The following is a 26,439-nucleotide window of genomic DNA, read 5'->3' on the forward strand; positions in this document are numbered from 1 at the left end:
ACATATTTTAAATTTAAGATACAATTACAGCATTCCACTTCAGCGTTAAAAAAAGGAACACAGGTAGTCCTCGACCTACAACAGTTCATTTAATAACTGTGTAAAGTTACAAAGGCATTGAAAAAAAGTGACAGGACCATTTTTCCACACTTATGACCACTGTAGCATCCCCATGGTCATGTGATCCAAATTCAGACGCTTGGCAAGTGACTCATATTTGTGACGGTTGCAGTGTCACGGGGTCATGTGATCATCTTTTGTGACCTTCTGACAAGCAAAGTCGATGGGGAAGCCAGATTCACTTAACAACTGAGGTGATTTACTTAGCAACTGTGGCTAGAAAGGTCATAAAACGGGGCAAAACTCACTGAGCAACAGAAATTTGGGGCTCGATTGTGGTTGTAAGTCGAGGAACTGCCTGTACGCTCCATTATATCTGCAGTATTTTGAGTTGCCTAAGAACACCCCAAGGGTGAGTTCCAGTGACTTCTGGAATGAAGCTGGAGAAGAAGACAGTGACTTTTTTTTAATCCCTGGTTTTCTGAACCAGGTCATTCTCAGGTCTGTCTGCCCAGGATCGTGCTTCCCTTGCCACAGTGGCAAGCTCCTCCTCCACCTTTACCCACTTACTTCTTGCTTTCATAGGAAGCAATGATGTCTTCGAAAGCGTTTATATCAAAATCCTCAGAGCAATCAAATGAGAAATCAAGTACTGAACAGCTGCAAAAAGGGGAACATGCAACGATGCTCAATCAACCAAATAATAAGGCAGGCAGAAAGGCAAAAAGCTTCAGGCTAAGTTGGCCAGACGTACCCTCACCCCCCCCCCCCAAGTTTCATCTTCTTATAAGCCTTCTCCAAAGGAAAACAACAACAAGAAGCAACTGTGCTTTGGTATGCCAGGGAATGGATGAACATCATCAAGAAAGCCACAGCATATCAAAAGGAAATAAAAAGTATCAGGAAGAATCCATTAACAGTCTCTTGTGTTTCTAGTATTTGGTATCCTAGGACTGCAAAATGTAACTGATAAATTGATATATGTGTATTTTTAATAGGGTAAAACGATATCCCTTAAAACTGCCAATAGGTACTGTGTTTCCCTGAAAATAAGACCAGGTCTTATATTAATTTTTGCTCCAAAAGATGCATTAGGGCTTATTTTCTAGTTGCCTTATTTTTGGGGAATTATAGTACTAAAGGCATCCGTCTGACTGACGATCTTAACTGGGGCTATATTTTTGGGGTAGGACATATTACAAGCATCCTGAAAAATCATGCTAGGGCTTATATTACGGTTGGGTCTTATTTTGGGGGGAACACGATATCTAGCGTCTAGCATTGTCTACAAGCTAAAGAGTATTATTTATTCAAATATCTCTCTCTCACACACACACACACACATTTGACTATCAATTTAAAATTCATCTCAACCATTATTTTTAACTGCCACAATGCTAAGCTGCATGAAAATTCTAGTCTGCTAACAACTTATGCTAAATGTTGCTATTACACAACACTTCAATCAGACAAGGCCGTGGGTATCTCTTTGTACAAGCTTCCAACTCTAAACAGAATTAAAAAGGAAGCCTGTCGTTCCAAAGGTGAGCTCTTAAAAAAATGCCAATTTACAGTGCCAATTTAGAACCTTAGTGCCTCAGCAATTAGCTGAAATTGTGATACTTGGACTGCAAAGGTGTCCAGAGGGGTTGGAATCCATTATCTTTAGCCAAGCTAATTATCAAATGTTAGCATATTAATTGGAGTGCTGATATGAGCAGGGATCATGACAGTGGATTTCAGTCAGACCCTACTTCCACCCAAAATTCAAGCACTGTTGTGAAAGAAAACTTAAGAATGTAAAAATAGTTGGGCTCTATCAAGCAATAGGCAATGTTTTGTCTCTCTAGTGCAGTGATGGTTAACCTTTTTGGTAACCAAGTGCTGAAATTGGAATGTGCGCGCGCCAGAGCAGAGCAGCTGGCGACGGCGTGCATGCCCACATGTTCCATAGGTTCACCATCATTTGCTTGCAGCTAGTATTTGGTCGCCCCAGCCTGGAGGTAACCATGAGAATGCAAGACAATCAGACAATCTTGTCCTCCATGAATTCGTCCAACCCTTTTAACTCATCCAAGTTACTATCAATTAATTCCATCGATTATTGACTCATGATATCAAGAAATGCTTTCCAAATCTCCTTCCAATCAACTTTAATACGCTACAGTCCTATTTTTCTGAAAGGTTTTTCCTTGCTTTCACCTTGTCATGTATGATTTTATAAACCACAATCATGTTTCTCCTCACTTGCCTTTTTTTTGGAGCTACAATTCCCAACATACTAGTCTTTCCCCTCCAGTTTTATGAACCCCCAATCATTCTAATGACTCTTTTCTTCTCAATTTTCACTCTTATATTCGTCTTCAAATGTAAAAGTAGTGTTCCAGATGGAGCCATCACATATTTACAAAGAAAATTTACAATACTAATTGAAAATAAACTTCTTGAGGAACCTAACATGGCATTTGTCTTTTTCACTGCTATCGTACATTAAGAGGGGGAAAAACCACATGTGAATTCAAAGTCTTTACTGTACAATATAATGGAATTAATTTCTCTCTTTAAACTACAGAGGCCAACTGTGTAGGATTTAAGTAGGATTGCTGAAATAAGAAGCTCTGAAAATGGGAAAGGAAAAAAACCCACAAAATTTGACAAAGACGTAGTAGCGAAGATGCCAAGTTACTCTTGCAATGCACTGATTTCTTCATCATACTGAATTTCTCATAAGAGCTCATTGGTCCCTTGTTGAGAAGCAGAGAATCTTTATCATTCACCATCTCCCTTCATGTTTTTTCCAGAGGGATTGCAAATTTATCTATAGTTCTGTATAAGTTAAATATAAAAACAAACATCTAGGGGCTATTTTGGTAAAACGAAAAACAAGATCAGAAACCAGTGCAGTGCAAGGAATGGTCCTTTGTCAAAAGAAACCAGGACAAGGATAGAAATGTAACAACAATAATAAAAACCAATTAAATGTGCTTCTTACCGATAAACTCTCTCAATTGGGGTGTTGCTGTGTTGCAATTCCCCAAGTGGGATCCTGGGTCCATGGCGTATTACCCCTAGAGGAAAGGGGGGGAAATCTATATTGGCATAACCGCCGTAGCTTTTGCCAGCTTTCACCAACAACGTTACTCTTTTATAAATGGGATTATTTGAGTGGCCGTCTTGACCTACATCCTTCATGTGTAAAAGCTAATTCAGAATCTTTTAGAGACTGGCACTAGTATTACTGCATATTAAATAACTTAAAATGACTCCCAGTCTCAGTTCTTGAGGCTGATTCAGCAAAACCTGAAACCAAAAATCAGCAAAATAACCAAGTGGAAACAGAATAATGGGAATACCCAGGTGATCATTTGAACAGGTTGCAGGCAAATAAGTAGCTTTTTTATATAATGGTCTCAAAATGTGAATAAGCAGTAAGCTGTTTATAGGGCTGGTTTGTATATTAAATGCCACTTTTTAAAAAGGAGCTTGACACAGAATACCCTAGTTCTTTCTCCTCACATTTTTTCCAAAGCAATCACCCAGTGGAATAGGTTGGGTTCAGGGAGAGGGTGGTGTCAGATGCATAATCATGATGCAATCGATGACAGGATTGCTTTGGCAAAGGCTGCATCTCACACTGCCCAAAAGTCCATCTTGAAATACTTAGCAAAACTGAAAGTCTAGAGTGCCCCCCATCGTTAACTGCCTCAAGGTACTGTACATACTTCAGAAGAGAAGTTACATTACCAATTGTCCCAACTGATTATCCTCTAATAGGTAAGGGCTGCTTTGGAGTTTATAATAAGGCCACACTGTTGCAGTGGTTCATTTGGAATATTGTGGAAGGTAATTTATTTTTGCATGAACTATCAAATATAGAAAGAGATGAGGATTGTTTTGGAATGGAGACACCAGTGCAATAGAAAGATGCATTTGGAAAGATAAGTACAGAAATTCTCTAAGGTCTCATAGTGGACCAGTGAGGTTGTCTTCCATGAAATTAATCAGTCAGTTTGGACAGTCATTGACTTCTCTGAAGGCTAACAATAACCTCTGGGTTTGTAATGGAGATGGAAGAGATTGGAAAAGATTCAATGAACCTGTCAAACTTTTAAATAAAGAATGTGAAAAACTGAGATATCTCCAGTGGGACAATGATTGAGCTAAATAAGCAGGAAAGTAGATATGGAGCCAAGAAAAAAATCCAAATGTGGTCATTTAAATGTAACAAAAAAGCTAGGACATTACAAGTGTTCAAATCCTCACATTGTTGAACTGGTACGAATGAAGAGGATAAAGAGAAACAAGTGCCATTCTTTATCTTACAAAAACAGTATGGTGACTCCAGGAGTTTACTATATACGGTTATGGTCTTTGGGGAAAAGAAATGTGCTCTGTGTTGGCTGCCGTTGAGAATCTAACCTCCTTCTGTTGACCCAATGTGAAGTAAGAGAACAAAGAAAGATATGTGGGAGGCTTGGGATGGTAGGAATGAGGTACAGTAGAGATTGAATATGATCACAATGCTCTCTGGATAAGGAATGACAGTGCTTGCCTTGATGTCTAGGATTTCAACCTCAGAAACTGAATCCTTAGCAGTCTCTTGAAACTTGCAAGCTCAAGAATTCAAAGAGTTCAGGAGGAGAGATATATGGCAATAGCCCTCAAAGAGATCATTCGCTGCAGATGGAAGTATCTACAAATAATTGTGTGTCTATAGCTTAACCTTCCAAATCCCCTAAATTACACACAGTTATAGCAGAAGCTATAACTATACAGGGGGTTATAGCTATAAAGGTGGCTCAGTGGCTAAGATGCTGAGCTTGTAGATCAGAAAGATTGGCAGTTCAGCCGTTTGAATCTCTAGTGCCGCCTAATGGAATGAGCTCCTGTTACTTATCCCAGTTTCTGCCAACTTAGCAGTTCTAAAGCATGTAAAAATGGAAGTAGAAAATAGGGAAAGCTGGCTGGGGAATTCTGGGAGTTGAAGTCCGCCAGGCTTAAAGTTGCCAAGGTTGGAGGCCCCTGCTCCAAAGCAAAAAAAATTCTTGTTGAAAAGATCTGATGGAGGAGATTTTTCACATACTTTTGGAATTTGTGGAATTGGCCCTTCACGGACATTTCAACAATTATAGGGGGGGCGGGGTGGTAGGAAGGAGCATTAGGGATGTTCAGAACCTTGAGTTATTTATAATAAATAATAAAGGTGGCATAAGAAACAAACAAACAGATTGCTCATCTTAAGTTTAAATAAATGAAAAGAGCCCATAGATGGGCCCAAAACAAAACCCAAACCAATAGGAGAATGCAAGAGAAGGCAAGGAAATGATCAATCAAAGGATGAAAATGATGAAAACATTTTTGAGCAATGTTCAAAAAAGTACTCTGGGAAAAAACACCCATATTGTAGCAAATTGTTATCACAGTTGCTTAAAATAACTGAGGGATCAACAGGAGCCACATCTATAGATGCAATGAAAACAGGAGGCGTGGCTTAAGCTCTGAAAGTTTCCAAAGGAACCTGCACAATATCCATCTGTGTGAATCGCAGAAACCACAATGAAGAAACTGGTTTGTTGGTTCCTCTTTGGATTATTAATTGTTCAGAAAGACTCTTAAGCAGTGACAAGAGGCATGAAGGAGGACCATTTATAATTCATTTAAATGCATTTATTTCCTTTTGAAAATCAAAAGTGACCCTTAGTTGGCTTTCAATAATCAGAAATACAAATTTAAAGTAAAATAGATAACATCAGTAGTATTACATGAAGTAGGTAAGTATAAACTACTACATAAATATCACATTTAAAGCAATTCTATGGACAGATTGTATGAACGTTATGAGCCCGCCTTATTCCAAATTCAACTAATTTATATTCATCCTAGCATAGCTTCCATCTTTTCAGATAGTTAAGCATCATGGGTCAGTCATCATTTGCCATCTAAGTTTGTTTTAACTGGAATTGCTGAGGAATTAATCTGGATTATATTACCTGAAGACTGAAAGTCTTCTATACTCTTAAACTGTAGATGTCGATATTTTGATTACTTCTGCTGTGCTTGTGCTTACCTGCTGTTTTCTCAGCTCTTTGGCGACCCCCTTCTGCAAAAACAGCCATGGCGTGGATTGCTGCACGGAGGATAGCCCACCGGAAAACAGCCACTGGATCCATTCCAATCAGCTCCCGAACATAAGTGCTGTCACTGCTCCGCAGCAAGGCAACAATATCTGGCCGCATATAATCCATGTTCTTTTCACGGAAATCCTATAAGGAAGAATGGTCATGGAAGCCGAGGCACATAGCCAAGGTTATGCTCAAGGGATAGGTGGATTTAACCATGACTCTGCGTGTCTTCCTTCCCTTCTTTACCATGCTAAAGGTTGAGGTCTTCAAGACATGCTTGGCAGCAGGTTCACCACTGGAAATCAGTACCATAAAATATACTTTGAGATGTCCACAAACATTTGAAGTACATTTCTATTACAATGATGACTGGGCAATGGCAATGGATTCTCTGTGACCAGGAATGGGCTGCTACGGGTTCGCCCTGGTTTGGGAGAAGCCCTAGGTGATGTTATGGCCGTTTTGGAGAACCTCCAAAGCTGGTCCCACCCACCCTGCCCTGCCTCTGCCATCCCGAGTCTCCACGCAGCCCATTTTGGATGTGAGGTAAGTGTAGGGCCTGTGCACAGGTTTGGGGAAGGGGAAAAACAGGCCTGTTTCTGGCCTCCGGAAGGTCTCCAGAGCCTGGAGGAAACAGTTTGTGCACTCCCAGAGGCTTGAGGAAAGTGTCCGGAGCCTGGGAAAGGCAAAAAGTCCCCCCCCCCCGCTGTGGTGCAGTACTCTGAGTAGAGCATGCCCATCATGGGGCCATGCCCACCCAGCAACCGGGCAGAGAACCCGTTGCTGAAATTTTTGAAGCCCATCCCTGTCTGAGTTCTTATTAAAGTGAATAGTTATTCAACATTGGAAAGAAAAACCTACGGCTTCAATCACTCACTGGAGACCTGGTGTCCCTGTGACTCATGACTGGATTGCTTACAGACATAAATTATGTACAAATGATGAAGAAAAATGATCATTTTTATTGAAACTCTTGTAAAACTTCCATTCCAAACTGACAAGATCAGATTTTTTTTTTAAAGAATGGGTTTTGGCCTGTTTCAACCAGCAAGGATCTTCTTATGACAACCAGACTTTTTTTTTCTTTGCTGATTAAGCCAAAAGCAATTCCTTGACATTTTGCATCTGGAATCACATTCCGATTACCTTTATCTGATATTTCACTTTGCCAGCAAAGTGTTGAATGATGAAAGCAGGTTCCAATACAGGAGTTCCAATGAAGAACTTGCTGTCCTCGTGCTGCTGTTTGAACTTTGCAAGAAGCGTCTCGCTAGTGGCATGTGGAAAACTGCAAGCAGCAAAAGAGGAAGCCACAGGCAGAAGAAATTATCTTTATCAGTAGAGATTAAACCTGGCAAACTGGGGAGGGGATGATATCAGAAGTTTCCAAATGTAGAAAGGAATTCTGCAGGTAAGAAGATTGGCTGCATTCCATTCACATTTACTGATATTCTTTTATAAGCAGTTTTAATTACACCATTGTTGCTACGTCTTTAAAAGTATCCGTCATCTCTCCCAAGAATTTTTATAAACTGAAGAGGATTTAGTTAAAAATAATAATTAAACTTTTTCCTAGTTTCTGCTTTCTTCCCAGACTAAAAATTTAGAAATTCTACATCATGGCAATTCGTAACCTCTTGGAAGTAAGATTCTAAATTCTATTGAATTCGTGCATGTTTCTTTAACTGTCATGTCATGGTAGCTTTGCATTTTTATTTGGTAAGTATCATTGTAGAATAAAGGCTATCCCTTCCTTCTTTTAATTGCTCCTGGTTGCATAATTTCACCCTCCACTATTAATGGGAAGGGAACTTTGTGCCTTTCCAAGCAGACAGCGTTCAGACTCCTATCTGCCTAATTTCACAAGTCATACATTTTTAAAGTTCAATATCAAATCCTGAGCCCTAACTATGTCCACTTGTTCATCTTTAACAGAAGATATAGTGCAAAAAAAACCCAGTTAATAAATTCAGTATCATTAATCATGGATTCATCACTTTGGAAAATCCTCTAGTCCCACTTACAAGTCTCTCCTTTCGTTCACATGCTTCAATAAATATTTAACTTATATTTCTGCCCCTGATACTTTATGACTGTTCTTCCCAGAACTGTTCTGTTCCAAATGATCTAATATTTAGTTTTGGGGGAATATATGCCTAAATGTGCTTTGCTTCCTGTTACTTTCATCCCTATATATATGGCTTACTAAGCTGCAAATTTGTGGACAGAGGCTGTGCTTTCTCCAATCTTCCCTCCCTCCCAACTTCACATTTACACTTTGCGGCGTATAAGATGCACCAAGGTTTTAAAGTGGCAAATTTTGTTTAAAAAAAGTTTTTGCACTCTGCAAACCTCCCCCAAACAGCCCATTTTTCATGAAAACAGGCCCGTTGTTCTTCAAAAAAAAGTGCATCAATAGCCCTTAGGAGGCTTGTAGAGTATTCCTGGAGGGCTGGGGGGGGGATATTTAGGGAATATCATTATACTTTGTTTTCATATTTATTGTAGATTTTCTCCTAGTCCCACAGCTAGCTCTACTTACTTGCTTTCTTCATCTAGTAGGTAGAACAGACCAGTTGGTTTCTTGCCAATTAAATGGATGCAGGCCACATTGTCTGTATAGTCGATGTTGTGCCATGAAATCCCCTCACTCTGATACTCCTCCTGTAATAAGTAAATGCTGGAAATCAGGCATCAACTGCTTTTCTTTCTCTATATACTATTACCTTTTTACCTCTCATAATATTAGAACTCGGGCGTCATCTGACTGGCAGTTGAGGACAGAAAAACAAATGAACTCTTTGTGTACCACATGGTTTAGGGAATATCATAAAGTGACAACCATCTGTTTAAGTGGCTTTCTTGGAGGAGAAAGAAGTATCTTACTGGCTACTGTGGACGAACAAAATCTCTAGGGCTGTCACTTTATTCTGGTTCTGAGTTTCTCAGAATTATCTGCTCATTATATATATATATATAGTTTCTCAGAATTATCTGCTCATTATATATATAAAAACAGAATGTGAATTAAATGGACCCGAGAGCTCTTATAATTTTAAAGCAAGAACATCTCCCCTTCCAAATCAAGATCTTGGCTAATAAAGAAAGGTACATGTCAGCAATTACAAACATAACAATGGCTTTCTTGTATAAATGACCGTTTTGAGAACCAATTAGACAACCCATGAATCCCTGGATCATGGTTTCAGAGGTATTTCATTACCAGATTATTTAGTGTTGTCAACAATAGCAGAGCTTCTAATGTACTTAAGGTATTTGAACGTACTTGAAAAATTCTTGAAAAGCTCTATAGAGAGATGTATCTGCCTTGAAAGCAGCCCATGTTGCACATTCAAACATTAGCAACTGATTATAAAAATGTTTTAGAATGTTTTATATTGTGCCATAAAATGTTTTATGACAACATACATTTGAATGCAATAATTTTTTATGTTAAAAGTTTAATGTTGGAAAGTAGTTTATAAACACCATACTTAATAGAAAAAAAATAAAATATAGAGGTTTGCAAACTGAAATAGCAGTTATAGCAGTTAGACTTATATACCGCTTCATAGGGCTTTCAGCCCTCTCTAAGCGGTTTACAGAGTCAGCATATTGCCCCCACAGTCTGGGTCCTCATTTTACCCACCTCGCAAGGATGGAAGGCTGAGTCAACCCTGAGCCGGTGAGATTTGAACCGCCGAACTGCAGTTAGCAGTCAGCTGAAGTGGCTGCAGTACTGCACTCTAGCCACTGCGCCACCTTGGCTCTGTCAGCAAGATGTCAAATCCCAAATCAATATTGCTGTCATTCAACCTGTTTTTACACATATTATTACCTTGCTGTAAAGTTAAAAAACACCATTTTTAATCTGCAAAATAAAGAGCACAAATCCTTCTTTTCTTCCATTGCTTACCTGTTCAAGCTTGAAAATGTGTTGATTGAAGTAATACTGCAACTGCTCATTTGCATAGTTTATGCAGAACTGTTCAAAACTGTTTGTTTTGAAGTCTTCAAAACCAAAGATATCGAGTACCCCAATGGACAAGCACTAGGCATGGGAAGGGATGGGAACATAATCAGGAGACTGGCATGACTATATCGATGTGCTCAAAACCAAATATACTGTAAGAGGTCCCTTCTCAAAATCAGACACCCCCCCCCCATCTGTTTAAAAAAATAGCCAGGTGACAGGCAGTTCCACAACTCAGAAGCAAGAATCATCTGTTTCCTGGAAGCATACCGTAACAGACTCTTCCATATCCTTCTTGTTGAGAAGTGCATGGTTAATTCGCAGAACTATCCAGTCAAAGAGGGCACTGTACAAAGACTTCGCCATAGAATCACGAGCTGTGATGGCCTGCAAATTAAAAGCACCAAGAAAGCTCCATTGTAACTTTGTTTTTCCTCATTTATTTATTTGTTGGTTTGTTCAATTTCTATAGCCACCCCGTCTCAGTCAATGACTCTGGGAGGCTTACAATCCCAAACAATACATTACAGTTAAAAATATTAAAAACATTTTAAAACAATAAAAACAATAGCCAGGAAATGAGGCCCTGGACATATTCGTCACCCTAGGCTTGGGAATAAGCCAGGTTTTTAGGGCTTTATGAAACTCTAGCGCATTCTGATCCCCGAGGGAAGGCTGTTAAATAGAGAAGGGGCCACTGTGCAAAAAACTTGTCTTCTGATCCTCGACAGCCAACATTCTTTGGCGGGTGGGATCTGCAGCATGCCCATTCCGCTTGATCTAGCTGGACGGGTAGAGTTTCTTCAAAAAAAAAAAAAGTGATCCTTCAGGTAACCCGTATTGTTCTTGAGCCTTTCTGAGGGACATGAAAAATCACTAAACATTGCTAGCGTCTTTATTCATTGGTTTCCAAGGAATCATCACCATACTTATATAATTTATATTTTCCATTTTATGCCCCCTGATTCCAATTAAGCATCTCATAATTGCAAAAAACATACCATCTTTTAGATATCAGCAGAAAAAAAATTAAGACTGTAGAGGGGGAAACCAATTACTTTTTTTAAAAAAATATGCTACTTAAGCAATATCCTCTGGCGATTGGAAATTTTTATTTTGACACTGCAATATAGTTTTCTTTTGGTGTTACTGAATTTTAATTAGCTTTATTGCTTTGTGACTATACACTCTCAGAATTGTTACAAGTTATCCTATAAATATTATATATGAAAAAATAAAGTTGTCCTTACAATTTGAGCCATCTGTAATTTTATTTTATTTTTTAAAAATCTTACTAACCCCAATCTACCATTAGGAACTCACCTCATTGAGGCTATATGGAAGGATCAGTTTGTCATTCACTGTCACAGTTTTTCTTTTTGTCAACACTTCCACTAAGGTTTCACGTTTCACCTGGGAGAAGAGCTGAAATTAACAACCTGACATGGAAATACAGGATGAAAATGACCTGTAATTATCTGTAATTTTGATAATCAAAATTCCTGTAGGTTGTAACTTATCCAGTTCCTATAAAGTTGCTGCAGAAAATGGAGAATCCTCCTGGTTGGTTTTAATCTTAAGCTTTGAAGCAAGATAGTGTAAATGGCAAAATATTGTCTCCCTTTTAAAAGGGAGATTTGATAATGCAACAGATTTTGCATTACAAAACATCTCACATGTAATGGTGTAACATCGCACTTATAACTTTCCATTAGCACACCATCATTAGCATGCAAATATAGACTTTTCATTGTTTTCCATTCATTTCCTAATAGCCTTGATTCACATGCTTGCTCTGCCATATACCCTGAAATAGGACTGGATTGGATCATGACTACTTAAAAGTCAACCTTTTCTTATATATCAATGTTCAAATTGCATTCAATGCTGCTCCAAATGCATTCACAGACCAAGATTTCATGTATCTATTATTGGATCAGGGTCCAATAATAGCAACGATTTCATGAAATATTAACTTCAAGAAGTACTGTTTATGTTTAGCACTTCTGACTTTTTCTGAAGGCAGGGAAGTTAACAGTGCACATTTTTTCTTACTTCTTCCCTACTCAGATATTTATTTAGCATAAATGTTTGCTTGATTTTTAAGTTTTAAAATGTAAGTAGTTTCAAGTTTATCAATACAGAAACTATATATATCCTATTCAGTATAGAGTGGTACCTTGACACTCATCATTAATTGGTTCCAGGAGGCACGATGAATACCAAAAACTATGAGTACCAAACAAATTTTTCCCATAAGGAATAATGTCGTGAGTGACAAGGCAGCCGACACTGACAAATTCTAGCTTGTGCATTGAGTACCAAACAAACGATGAGTACTGGGACAAAATTTTGACATCAAAATGCATTGAGTACCAAATTCGATGAGTTTCAAAGCAGTTGAGTACTAAGGTACCACTGCATTCTTATATGCATTTTTTCAATGCTATTTAACAGGGGGTAAAGTGAATGATCTTTTTTTGTGCCCAATGATCAGGGGGGTCTTCTCTGCCCAACACAATAATTATAATGTAGAAAGATGTGAGGTACCTTCAGAAGCTGTGAGAGAATATCTAGCACTTCAGGAGGTCCCACTTCCAGCCCCTCATCTCGACCTGCTGCCTTTTTCTTGTAAGTAACATTTCCCAGGTAGAGAATAGCAGAAAGCACTGAAAAAATTCTGTGAAAGTGAAAAGCAAGCTAGTGTATTTTTCAGATGAAGAATATGTTTACTGAGTGTCATATACATTTGTCCATTAGAGTATGATAAGAATGTACATTTATTTAGGCAAGAGTTAATACCTATGAGTGTTTAACATAATTTTCTGCCCTTTGATTAGTTTCATTTAGTACATTAATGGAAAATGGCATCATATAATATATGGTGTATCCTTCTGTGCGTGTCTGAAAACTGAGACAGCTGAATTATAGCTTACTGTTTCTTTGTTGCTGGAAGAAAACCAACCATTTCCATGGCTTGCTTTAACCGTTCGAAATCATGCTGGAGGTCTTCTCCATCTTCAATTTTCAAGTTATTCTGTGAAACAATCCAAACTTGCAAGTATAAGTAGGAATATCTACTACCGACAACATTTACCACAATTGTCCTATGGCAATTCCTTTTGACTGCAACTGTAGAAGAGGGGAAGGTACTAATAAAGGAACAGATTTTCAGTTGCTAGAAGAGGACCAAGTAGAAGTACCATTAAGAGAAGACATAGCCTATGTCAAAGCAGAGCATAATGTCAAATATAATAGAACAGAATTGAATTCCTGCTGCTTTCGCCCTGGTTTGAATCCCCTGGTGGAATCATGATTGTTTTAGTCCCTAAACCAAATTTAAATGGAATAGAATAATCAGTTTCTTACCAATGTTACTGTCAGGTCTGCAGCCATATTTACTTTTGGTTCTTTGGTCTGCTACAATTTCCATTATTCTGCTATGCATTTTCTATTGCAGGAAAATGGGAGGGGGGATTGTAAGGAGTCACAGACTATCATGTTTCCCCGAAAATATGGCATGTCCTGAAAATAAGGCCATGCCACATTTTTTTGGGTGGACAAAAATGAAAGCCCTCCCCTGAAAATAAGCCTCCTGGACAACCCCCCCTCCGGCCAGTCAGAGCACCGCTCACCAACCTAGCGGTATCCCGAAGGTGCCAAGCCACGGGAACAAGGTGGAGGGCAAAGGCTTGCGTTGCTTGGTGCCTTTGGGATACTGCTAGGTCGGTGAGCAGCGCTGTGCCCAGCTGGAGAGGCGGGTTGCCAAGCGGCTGCTTTCTTGCGAGCGGGCTCCTGAAGAGCCAGGCACAGCCTCAGGGTCAAACGGCTGTCTTGCACTGTCATAGTAGCACTACACAGCAGCCATGAAGTGACCACGTTCACGAGCAGCCGCCCAGCAACCCCCCTTTCCAGTCGAGCACAGTGCCATTCACTAACCTAGGGGTATCGCCAAGCTGCGTGAGCGCCTGTTCGCTGCCCCCGGCTCCCGCGGCTTGGCGCCTTTGGAATGCCCCTAGGTCAGTGAATCGGGCTCTGTATGGCTGGAGAGGGGAGTTGAGCAAGTGGCTTTTCCGCGCCCCGCTCACACGACTCCCAGGCTCATGATGTCCTTGCCTAACTGTCCCTGCAGAACCAGGGCATCTTGCTGTTCTCCGCCGCTGCCGCATGGCGTTTTCTGCAGCTTCCAAAGCATGGAGGTAGGATGCCGAGTCTTCCGGCAGTTGCTGCTATGGGAGTACACTCTATGGTTGTACGCTCTGGGAGTATGCCAGCAGCCAGCCCACAACCATAGAGCGTACTCCCAGAGCGGCAACTGTGAGAAGACTCGGCATCCTACCTCAGTGCTTTGGAAGCTGCAGAAAAAGTAGCAGTGGTGGCGGCGGCAGCAGCAAGATGCCCTGGCTCTGCAGGGACAGTTAGGCAAGGACATCGTCAGCCTGGGAGTCGCGCGAATGGGGAGCGGAAAAGCTACTCGAGCAACTCCCCTCTCCAACCATGCAGAGCCCCATTCATTGACCTAGGGGCATTCCGAAGGCGCCAAGCCGCAGAAGCTGGAGCGTGGTGAACAGGCGCTCACGCAGCTTGGCGATATCCCTAAGTCAGTGAATGGTGCTGTGCCTGGCTGGAAAGGAGGGTTGTTGGAAGGCTGCTTGTGAGCGTGGTCACCTCATGGCTGCTGTGTAGTGCTTCTGCGACAGCGCAACACAGCCGTTTGACCCTGAGGCTGTGCCTGGCTCTTTGGGAGCCCGCTTGCAAGAGAGTAGCCGCCCGGCAACCCCAAAACAATAAGCCCTCCCCTGATAATAAGGCCCAAGCCATATTTTGTGGGTCAAAAGAAAATAAGACCCTGTCTTATTTTCGGGGAAACACAGTATGTAGCCACAACAAAATTATTTCTAAAATGCCAAGGTCATCCTTTGTCTTTGCATCTCTACACCTGACCGGAATTGGATGGGTGGAACTGCCAGCATGGCAGTGGGAGATTAGACCATGTGATGGACTTGTGGATGTGGGGGCAAGATCTTGAACTTTCAACTGGGTGGGGAAAACGGGGAAGCTTTCAGATTCGTGTTTTCTCAGAAGTGCCAAAATGACTCTCTTAATAAATTGGAACTTTGAGCAATACTTTGCCTTGGACTCTGATTTACTTTTGGATGCTATTTGGAACCCTGATAGTTACTGGGAGAAATAAGAATCTGCCCATTCTAAAAACTTTTTCAAGAGCAAAACAGTACCATATGTCAGATGGTGAGAGGGAGACCTAGCACAACTCTTCTTCCCTTACAAACCATTCAATACAGCATAAGGCCTCCACCCCCACCCTTAAATCAGCGATAGGTTAATCTAGTTCCACATTTTCTTTCACAAAGTTAGAAATCTCACAAATATTGCTTTGCTTTTCTGCGTAAATAAATAAAATTAATTTCATAAAGAGTATATTATTCCTCTTATTAAGAAATAATTTCCTAACATGTGACTAAAAGAAAACCATAGTTTTGTTTTTTTAAAAGCCTTAAAATAGTTAAGGGATATTCAACTGGCTGACAGAGATCTGTAACATTTTACATGTAACAAGACATACAACTTCTGATTTAAGTAAGATCTTTGCAATTTTTCTCGGAGGCACAAAGGACGTCTGTTTGGGGTTCCCTTCACTTCCTGAGAGTGAAAAACATAGCAAAGCCTTGTGATTGTCAGCCAAAGTCAGGACAAAAAAGCCTTTGTATACCTGATTGAGGTAGAAGTAGTCTTTAGGCTGCTTGAGGTGGAATTCTTTGCGCTCTTCTTCGCTGGCACCAAGCAGCAAATAATAAAATACATGGTAGTTCCTACAGAAACAAACACACCAGCCTTCCATTAGCAGTACTTTGGTCTGACTCCCAATTCCATTATTCTTACCTGGGCATCTTCAGTAAAATCACTAAGATGACCTAAAATTAATATCAGAAACATCTGGGATCTATAAGGATCCTTTAAAACAGGGGTGTCAACCTTAAGGCCTGGGGGCCAGATTCTGCCCGGGCGTGCTGAAGATCTCGCCCACAGGGCCACCCTGGAAAGAGTGAAGGATTGGCCTGTGGTGCTTCTGCCAAAGAAAACGTTTTTTGGCTGGGCCGGCCTCCTGCAACCCTCTGCCAGCGAAAACGGAGCTCAGGAGTCCATTCTTCCTGGCAGAGCATTCAGCCCATCACAGGCACCCCTAACATGAGTGACGTCAAGTTGCCACCCCCCCCCAGGTCAAACACAAGCCTGATGCGGCCCTCAATGAAATCGAGTTTGACACCTCTACTTTAAAAGAAACAATTTAATCCAATATTAATATCGGCTTTTGAGAATGTGGTTTTTGTACAGAGATAAGGGCCTTTTAGTTGATGGCATCAATAGCATGGAACTCCTTCCAAGTGGGGTGGTGCCTTTACTTCCAATTCATTTTTATTCTGAAATGTTTTAATTATAAACTCTTTTCAATTGTTGAAGTATTTAATATGCTCTTTAGTAACATATCCATCAAGGGAAATACCTTCAGGCATCTTTCTTGATAAAGCCGTACCCTGTTCCTCACCTGACATTTATTTACACAAAAGTATACAGACCCCCCTTTGTGAAATTATTTTTAATCAAAATAAAACTAAATAGAATTATGGCATGTAGTATACTGGCATGGTTTGTTAGCATTCTAAGTAGAAGTGAATGCAATCCAGTGTATTGTTTTGAACATATACTCATCTGTTCAGAAAAAGCAAAGGTAAGCCACATTTAGAATGTTCCTTGGAATTGGAAGAAATAATAAGCAACAACCTTTCTAATTTGTGCTCATTAAATGGGAATTGTGTAACTCAGCATGCTTGGAATATTATGTGAATAGGTAAGTTTGCCTTCAGCAAACATTTTATGATTGTAGCTGTAACATGTTTTCTAAATCCACTGGTGATGGAGCTTCTGGGCTAAAAGACTGTATTTTAATTATTTGGTTCCCCGATGTTTTGCCAACAATTCTGGCTGACGTCTTCGGAGATAAAATTCCAAAGGAGCTGTTTTGGATGGTTTGTCTTTAAAACACGCTACTGTTTATTATTTTTCAGGTGAGACTCCTGAAGATTCTAAATGGGGTTCATTAATTAAGGGCTATTTTGTTATATTTTGTTGGGACATAGAGAGCTGGAAACCAGACTTTGTTAACCTTCATTTTCTTCTTTCTTGTTAAAGTTATTGAAATGTTTATAAATCTCAATAGCTTCTCTATGGAGTCATGCAGGATGATCTGACATGTTTGCTTTGAAACAACAGTGTGTTTCAAAGAAAGACCAATTAAAAATGAAAATTATTTCAAATCCGATGAACCAAATTCACCTGGATGAATAACCAGGTCAAACCTGGTTTTCCAAAATTCAGATGACATGTCATTTGAACATTAATACAGTTGTAAACGAAAGCAATTAACCTCTTTCTTCATTCTTGTTTGGTACACGATACTTTTTTTTGTAAAGTACAAAATGAATGTCACTGATTATGCTGCCTGGATGAAGCAAAAATGAAGCCTCTGTTACAGAGTCCATAACCTCTTACCTTTCATTTTTTTCCTGAGACACCAAGCGAGATTTTTCAAGGAGATATTTTTCAACCACAGCCCTGGGAGCCAAGAAAAAAAAAACAGTGCAAAAGCAGACCTTATACATTTATCAAAATCTCTTTCAAGACAGAACACAGCACAGTGCTGAGATAATTGCTTATGAATGTAGGAACTAGTTTTTTCTTTTGAATTCTATTGTCCATTACCAGAATTACAACTTGATGGCACAGTGAGAACATGTGTGCAGCACTTACCCTCGGACAATGCCATTCTCTAAGTAGTTGACCTGGATGAATTTTCCAAAACGACTTGAGTTGTTATTGTGGGCTGTCTTTGCATTCCCAAAGGCCTGAAATGAAGCAAAAAGACTTTATTTCCAATGATTATGATACAGTACTGTGTGTTCTGGCTGACAACTTTCCAATGTTTTAAGGCTGCTACGTCTGTAGTTTGAAACCCTATAACTGAAAATGGCAGGAACAAAATGCAAGTCAGATGCTTTACCATGGCCTATGCTTCCATATAGTAACTGTAATTTGCCTCATACTTAACTAGGATATTAGGAACTGTAATGGTGCAGAGGTTAGAATGCAGTATTGCAGGCTAACTGTGCCCATGGACAGGAGTTTGATTCTGGTTGCCTCAGAATCAACTCAGCCTTCCATCCTTCCAAGGTTGTAAAATGAGGACCCAGATTGTTGGGGGCATTGTAAACTGCTCACAGAGTGCTGTAAAGCACTATGGAGCAAAATATAAGTCTAACAGCTATTGCTGCTGCTATTGCTATATTGGTTTATTCTAACCCTGTATTACTTATAGCTGTCTGAATTTTCTCCAAGTCTTAGAGATGCCAACAATGAACCAAGGATATTGTTTATGTAATGCATGTGCTCTGCTACTGGAGTACAGTTCCTACTGCTAGCTAGCTAAATTTTAATTTTTTAGCCATTAAATCCCATACAATGAGACAAGTAGAAGCATTTATTGTCAAAGACCAAAAGAGAAACAATACAATAATAAGCACTTTCTTCTGTAAGACACCTAGAGCCACCATGAGTGAGCTGGGCAGCCATACACATTTTCTTAATAGATAAATTATAATCGCATGGGACAGTTTATCCAACTCTTGCATCAATAAAGCAAATAATAACGTGTGACCTTCATGTGATACAAGGTTCTGCATATTACTTCCCCCATAAAGCATGCTCTATATGACAACAATTATGCAAATCGTATTTGCAACTTTATTGTCTTCTTCCGGTTAACTTACAACAATCAGTAATAATATATATTATCATGCTTGATACTTTAAAATATATGGTATCATATGAATAGGGTTTGGGAAGGTAGAGAAAAAGAAGAAAAATGCTAACCTCTGACGTTATAATTGAAATATTTTCATTTATTTTCTTTTGAGCTGCTTATAGCACCCAAGCTATGAAAGGTAACTGGACTAAGTTCTAAAAGCTTATCTCTCATTGGAAACATCTGCTGAATCCAGTTGGAAATTATTTTGCATCCCTAATCTTTATAATGCAGATATGTATTAAAGTACACGTTCAAGTTTTATATTACTTCTACCACATTATATGAATCATTTTCATTTCTATGAAAAATATTGTTCTATCAACTCTGAAAGTTGCCAGTAGGTTGCTCTCAAAAAGTGGGTGAACCCAATGATGGGGAAGGCGTTAGAAGTTTTAAAAGGTAAAATAATCTTAAACCTTGTAATTAGTTTTTCTTTCGCCCTAAATTCCAAAATTAAGGGAGAAAAGAGGTGAAAACATTTAGCTTCATTCATCTGAGGGAGAAGGGTAGCTCTTAAAGTAAAAATTTTTTTTTTTGCAAACTATACTTTTGCACTCTTTTTCAGCTTGCATAATTACACGGCCTGTAATGATATAAACATATTAAAAATATGATATGATCTCATACACATGGTATTTAAACAAAGAATAAGTTACCCCAAATCTTTTTTAAAAACTCCAGGTAGAAATACTATTAGTTATCAAACTAATATGGTAAATGCTTGATTGCTTGATTATTTTTTAAGGTATAGGAAAATTCTCCCCTTCGGAACTTGAAACTTTCCTCCCTCATGGAAAGCTAGTTGCTGAAATTCTGGAAAATGCAAACTTGTAGAATAGGATAAATACTATGAATTTCTCTACCTTTCTTTAATTCACCAAGTTTTATCTATCAGGATCTATCTCTCCATCCATCCAGAGTCCCAGTGGCTTAAAACAAGCAATTAAAAATAGAGTAATATGCTGAAAAAACCTATTAACAATTAGAAGGTGTTAAGTTCCAATTGCTCTCTGGAAGAGCTCTGACTTCATTTTTCTTTTTGCGGGGGTGGGGGGGTGGGAGAAGCAGATAATGTTAGAGCTAATAAAACTCCAACAGGAAGCCATTCCAGAGAGCCAGCCATAATGATTCAAATTGAACAAAATGCTTTGCTAATTGATCATAGTGGCCAGATGGCAGTTCTGAGAGAGGAATTAGTCCCCCCAAAGGGCACCTGGACAACAATCCCTTGATATAATAAGGAGCAGTAAGAACTCTTTCACTAGCTTAGTACCGTGGAGTAGGCCTGAATTTGGCATATATCCTTACAGTGCTCAATCAGATTCACACTACATTGTTCTCTACTTGTTCTCAAAAGCATTGCTTCTGCAGCTTCATCTCCTGGAGACTCTGTGAAATCCAAAAAGCCACCAAGGATGAGCTGCAGAGAAAAGCTATTGGGCAATGATTCATTAAGGATCAGAGATGTTGCCTTTTACAAGGAATAATAAAGGCTCTTGACTAATTCACACACCATATGGTCTGGGAAATCCCTAAGTGCCCATGAGAAACCATTTAAATCCAACAGTGAAGGGGCAGAACTTTTGGATGCATCTAGTTCTGTGATGGATAAAGACAACAATACCTGCACCAGGAAGTGATCTAGGATAAAGATAAGATCCAGAACACATAATAGCAGCTCCAAGATAAAAACAAGAATTAATATGTGATCGCTTATTTTCATTTTTTCATTTTCCCTTTATTTATTTATTTATTTATTTGGTGGAGCCAAGATTACCTGGGACAAATCTGCAGTTGCTTGGAAGCAACGTAGTCCTAGACTTTACTGGATCTAATCTCTTCCACATGGAGGTTGAAGTCTCCACAGTACCAAGAACTGGGTAAAGATCTCCACCACGGCCAGGACCCAAGAGCCCAGGGAGGGATCCCAAAGGGTAGCCAATACACCCAAGTGCCTTTACTTACCCTTAAGGTAGAAGCTAATATACAGGCATTCATACCTGATACCTCATTATAGTGATCTTGGATGTAGACAAGAATTCACAATAGATCAATAAGACCCGAGTTCTAGAATCAATATTGGTGCAGAATCTGAAACCTGCCTGTGCATGTTTCTGAGAAGGCAAAATTTCAGTTTCAATAATTACATCAAGCCTGTCTACTTGTCCATCATCAAGTCTTGGATTTTTATCCATTTTCTCAGTAGAGATTCTTAGTCATCCAAGTCATGATTGTCCCAAAGGTGCTTTTTCAGGAGGCAACTGGACTTTATTTTTTTCTTTTGAAGACGTTTCACTTCTCTTCCAATAAGCTTCTTTAGCTCTGAGAGGATAGTGGGGAATGGAAGAATTTATACTCCTTGCAGACAGCTGGTCATTTGCATCCTTTAGAGGGTCACTGAAGCCCTTGGAGGTTTATCTATGTCCTCAGGGTCACCTGAGTGGTGCTCCTGGTTCCTGTGGTCTGCAATTGTTCTCTGGAAATCCATGGTGTGGGAGTAGGAATGGATTTCCAGAGAACAATTGCAGACCACAGGAACCTGGAGCACCACTCAGGTGACCCTGAGGACACAGATAAACCTCCAAGTGCTTCAGTGACCCTGTAACAGAATGCAAATGACCAGCTGTCTGCAAGGAGTATAAATCCTTCCATTCCCCACTATCCTCTCAGAGCTGAAGAAGCTTCTTGGATGAGAAGAGAAACGTCTTCAAAAGAAAAAAAAAAGAAAGTCCAGTTGCCCCCTCAAAAAGCACCTTTGGGATAGAGACCTGATGCTAGTTAACAACAACTTGAGGCCACATTCCCTGGTAATCAGGTCTGGATCCCCACAAAGTAGCAGCTGTATTAGAAGGAAACTGTCATCAAATTGAAGACCACTTCCTTGAAATAGCTCCCTGGCACCCCATCAGCAATGGAATAGGATAGTCAAGTAGAATGGGGGGGGGGGAGAATCATGCCAATTCCAATGACTTAAAACACTCAATCTAGAACCCCTCAGTCCTTCAAACCCCATAAATTCGAAGTGGAAGCAAATCAGCCTCTTCCATTGGCCCTAAATATGGAAATTCAGCCCTTCGGCTTACATTCCTACTGCAGACCAGGCCATCCACACTTTTCTGGTTTCTCACACAGAGGCCATCCACCCTAGATAGGTCAAGCTCCAGCTTTAAATCTTAGCAACTCCAGATAGGAAAAAAAAGACCCAATACATAGTATGGCACAAGGAAACTTCTTATATTCCTAATCTATATTGAAAAATATTGCACCTAAGAATACTTGAGACAAATGGTTTTTAACCAAGATAGCTCAATTCTAGAGGTGGACATCTGATAGATAACCAATATAAATACATGTGCATATATGATGACCATAGACATGTTTCCTCCACCTTCTCTCCCCAACCCCCAGCTGTCAATTATTAGTAGCATCCGGTATTCTATAGTTAGCAGACCCAAAAGGGGATTCGTCTGATCTTCCTGTTTTGGGTGAGAACGACAAATGAAGCCTTCAAAAGTCAGCAAGACTTTGAAAAGTCAACTTCTGCTTTCTGGGGGGCTATTGGAATAGGCAGACATACGTAGGCTTCTAAACCATCTTGCTCATTCTAAGAACACAAAAAAACTTTTATAAATTGAAATACAAAAAATATCTAACAGTTTGCTGTGTTTTGTTGTAGTTTGCTGATAAAGCACAGATCCAAGAGAAAGGGGCTATAGTACTGTAATGAAGAACTACGAATCCCGAATTTTCTGTTGCTAAGCAAGACAATTGTTAAATGAGTTTTGGCCCATTTTACGTCCCTGTTTGTCCCAGTTGTTAAGTCAAACACTGAAGTTGTTAGTAACACCGTTGTTAAGTGAATCTGGCTTCTCCACTGACTTTGCTTGTCAGGTTGCAAGGTTGACACCAGGACATTGCAACCATCATAAATATAGACCAGTTGCCAAGTGTCCTAATTTTGATCATGTGACCATGGGGATGCTGCAACCGTTGTAAGTGTGAAAAATGCTAATAAGTCACTTTTTCACTGCTGTTGTAACTTCAAATGATCACTAAACCAATGATTTCTTAAGCCGAAGGCTACCTGTATTGATACTATCAAAATAGTGTATGCAATGGAAGTGATTCATATGATCTATTAGCCTGAACAATAAAGGCTGAAAATCAAGAAGCATAAAAAAACAGGCTCAAAACAGAAGCCTACAATAAAAAGAGACTGAGACATATTGACTTCCAGATGTTATTGCACTAAAGCTTCCAACATCCTCAGCAGGTACAACCAACAGTAATGAATTCTGGCAGTTGTAGTCAGCCCATCTAAAATGCCCTGCATTTGATTTACAAGGTGATACTGTTATGTTCTGTGGGGGGGGGGGGGAGTCAGTTATATGAATTTCAGCTGTCTTTTTTCCAAATGCACTACTGTAGTACTTAGCAAAGAGGCTGGATGCAGACTTTAAAGGCAATTAGTGTCTAGCACAAAGTCTTGTTTCTTTATCTTCAGTTGTAAAAATTCACACAGCCAAATATGACTAAATAAGGCAAGATTTTTGAAAGCCAACACAGACATTTACAAATTTAAAAAAAATTCGGAAGGAAAAAAAATATGTGGAGGAAGCTCTTTTGGAAAGGTTTGGGAGAGTCTTGTGCAGAAAAAAAAAGCCCAGCCAGAAATGGAAGAAAGGGTTTCATTTGAAAGCTTCCTTCCAACATCCAAGTCCAAAACCTCAAAACATTGTGAAGTTTTAAAACCACATTGAAGTCATCTTTAATTATCTCAGTTTAAGAAAGTATTTACAAATATATATCCGTGTGTTTGTGTGTGTGTATGCGCAAACACACGTACATGTATGTAAATATAAATATACATATATACCATGATATAAGACCATACACCAGAGTAATATAAATGTTGCACAGAACATGACGTACATATGGAAACGTATGAATAGTTTTTTCTCCCTAACTACTTCTGTAAGGATTATTTTTTATATGATTCATGTTGTCTTGTGTACTTACTGTATATACTCAAGTATAAGCCTAGTTTTTCAGCCCACTTTTTGAGCTGAAAAAAGCCGCCTCGGCTTATACTCGAGTCAGTGAAAAATTTGCCCGAAATGGAGGAGAAAAAGGGGCGGGGCCATGCCGCTGGGTGACGCTCGTGAATGGCCCAGCGCCCCTGAGTTTCCCCTCGCTCTGTGTCAGTTTGCCACGCAGCGTGCACCGCACCATCCCCCCTCCTCACGTTCTAATGTAATGCAGGGCTATCTTACGACTCCCCTTCCTCCCCCTCCTGCCGCTCTGCAACGATGTCCCACCTCCTCCTTGTTATGGCAAGCAGCCACATAGTGATGTCCCACCTCCTCTGGTACAGTGATCCAATGATAGGAATCACTGTGCCGTGTGTCATAGGAGGCGGGACATCATCATCACAGCGGGACATCAGCATCATGAGGTGAGTGAAGTATTTCATTGAATACACCAGTATTGTGTGATAGTAATTTGTTATGCAGAGCAAATTTTTACAATGGCTACTGTATATTTAATGGGCACAGGCAGGCTGTATATGTTATTCAATGGGCAATGGCATTATTGGTATCTATTTTTATTTTTGAAATTTATCGGTAGCTGCTGCATTTCCCACCCTAGGCTTATACTCAATAACTTTTCCAGTTTTTTGTGGTAAAATTAGGTGCCTCGGCTTATATTCGGGTCGGCCTATACTCGAGTATATACGGTATATGGACTGCACCCAGCAGAGGCTAAACCAATTTCGTTGTATACATGATGTACAATGACAATAAAGGGTTTGAATTCGAATATATATATATATTTTACCTCCAGCACGGGTCCAGCTCCCAAAATAGTTCTCTCCACTCCGCTAGCATAACCCTTTTGACTCAGGGCAGTGAGGCAGTGGATCAAGAAGTTTGTGCTTTGGGTTTTTCCTGATCCGCTCTCGCCAGAAATAACAATGCACTGATTCATGTGTTTCTTCAGCATAGCGTGGTAGGCTACATCAGCGATGGCAAAGATGTGGGGCTCCAGCTTCCCAAGTTGGTGGTTCTCGTACATCTGGACGTACTTGGGGTTGTAGATGGGCAGAAATTTGAAAGGGTTGATGGCAATGAGGATGCTGCCCACGTAGGTGTAGATCTTCTGTTTCAGGAAACGCCGCTTGAGGTTTTCCAACAGGGTGGTCTCCGTCAAATTAGGGAGGTTACACATATCATTGAAATGTTGCCAAGGAAGGAAGCCCCTTTCAACCAGTCGCCGGGCTTCCTCCTGGTTCTCTTCCTCGCAGGTCTGCTGCATGTGGACGTATTTGATAGTCCCATCAGCATTCCTCTCTTGTAAAACAAAATAATAACCATCTTCCCGAGGATGGTCATCCTGGGCCCGGCGAGGCCAAAGCAGGACCCTATGGACAGGAGGATCATTCCCATCTAATACCCATTCTTCTCCCCCTGTCTCCTTCACCTCCACAAGTACATAATGCTTAGATAGGTCCAAACTCAAGGAGACGATAACATCCTTAATCACCTCGGTGGCTGTGGCATCCTTAGTTGCTGTTACCCTGCAACAGGAACTGTGTTCTATTGAGAGCTGAGGATAAATATGAAGGGCATAGGTTACATTCTCTGGAGAAGCTGCACTGCTGACATCTTTTAAACTCATCCTGGACCATGCCCTGCCTCGGCATGCCGCCCCGGCTTGATGCACTGGGCCAGTTATCTGAAAACAAAGAAGGAGAATATCAGAAATATATCCGGATTTGAGATGCTGTCACAGCAGTAACATCCCTAATCATTTTCCAGTAGGGTCAGGAGTTTGTGATTGACAAGATAAGAGGGAAAAGATAACAAGAGAAGACCAATAAAAATGTAAATGTAATGACTACAGGAAAGGCATAAGGACAAATACGAAAACATTGTCAGCACCTATAAATGCACTTTTAAAGCTTTGGATTGCAACATTTGACTGGGTAAAAAAATGCAAATTCCATATCCCCAGATTCCTAGCTGGTGTTTCATTTTTTAGCAATAATAACAGGAATGGGGGGAACTCTAAAGGTGCAGGCCAATCATAGGGTTCCTTTCTTCCAAGCACAGGTACAGTATAGGTGGTACTTTGCTCAACAGTAGTAAATGTGAGAAGGATCTTGGAGTACTAGTGGACAACCATTTAAATATGAGCCAGCAGTGTGAAGCAGCTGCCAAAAAAGCCAACACAGTTCTAGGCTGCATAAACAGAGGGATAGAATCAAGATCACGTGAAGTGTTAATACCACTTTATAATGCCTTGGTAAGGCCACACTTGGAATACTGCATTCAGTTTTGGTCACCACGATGTAGAAAAGATGTGGAGACTCTAGAAAGAGTGCAGAGAAGAGCAACAAAGAT

General features: G+C 40.0%; 1 protein-coding gene across 10 annotated transcripts in view; it reads right to left on the reverse strand.

The window, feature by feature from the left end:
* The window catches only part of MYO9B (myosin IXB), an 80,040-nt gene that overhangs the window by 43,145 nt on the left and 10,456 nt on the right, over window positions 1–26,439 (reverse strand). For 6 of the 10 annotated variants that reach the window (XM_032238523.1, XM_032238540.1, XM_032238515.1 and 3 more), the window contains exons 2-15: window positions 24,875–25,771; window positions 17,983–18,077; window positions 17,725–17,787; window positions 15,887–15,986; window positions 13,092–13,192; window positions 12,706–12,835; window positions 11,479–11,568; window positions 10,426–10,542; window positions 10,099–10,233; window positions 8,725–8,846; window positions 7,329–7,470; window positions 6,128–6,323; window positions 3,053–3,128; window positions 631–720 (exon numbers count right to left, since the gene is read on the reverse strand). In XM_032238523.1, coding sequence (XP_032094414.1) covers window positions 631–720; window positions 3,053–3,128; window positions 6,128–6,323; window positions 7,329–7,470; window positions 8,725–8,846; window positions 10,099–10,233; window positions 10,426–10,542; window positions 11,479–11,568; window positions 12,706–12,835; window positions 13,092–13,192; window positions 15,887–15,986; window positions 17,725–17,787; window positions 17,983–18,077; window positions 24,875–25,714 — 2,297 coding nt within the window. In that variant the 5' untranslated portion in view covers window positions 25,715–25,771. The remainder of the gene's footprint in view (window positions 1–630; window positions 721–3,052; window positions 3,129–6,127; window positions 6,324–7,328; window positions 7,471–8,724; window positions 8,847–10,098; window positions 10,234–10,425; window positions 10,543–11,478; window positions 11,569–12,705; window positions 12,836–13,091; window positions 13,193–15,886; window positions 15,987–17,724; window positions 17,788–17,982; window positions 18,078–24,874; window positions 25,772–26,439) is intronic. The other 4 variants (XM_032238556.1, XM_032238564.1, XM_032238530.1 and 1 more) reach the window with 1 other exon arrangement.

This window comes from Thamnophis elegans, chromosome 1 (genome assembly GCF_009769535.1).
Source record: "Thamnophis elegans isolate rThaEle1 chromosome 1, rThaEle1.pri, whole genome shotgun sequence".
In the NCBI taxonomy this organism is placed as follows: Eukaryota; Metazoa; Chordata; class Lepidosauria; order Squamata; family Colubridae; genus Thamnophis; species Thamnophis elegans.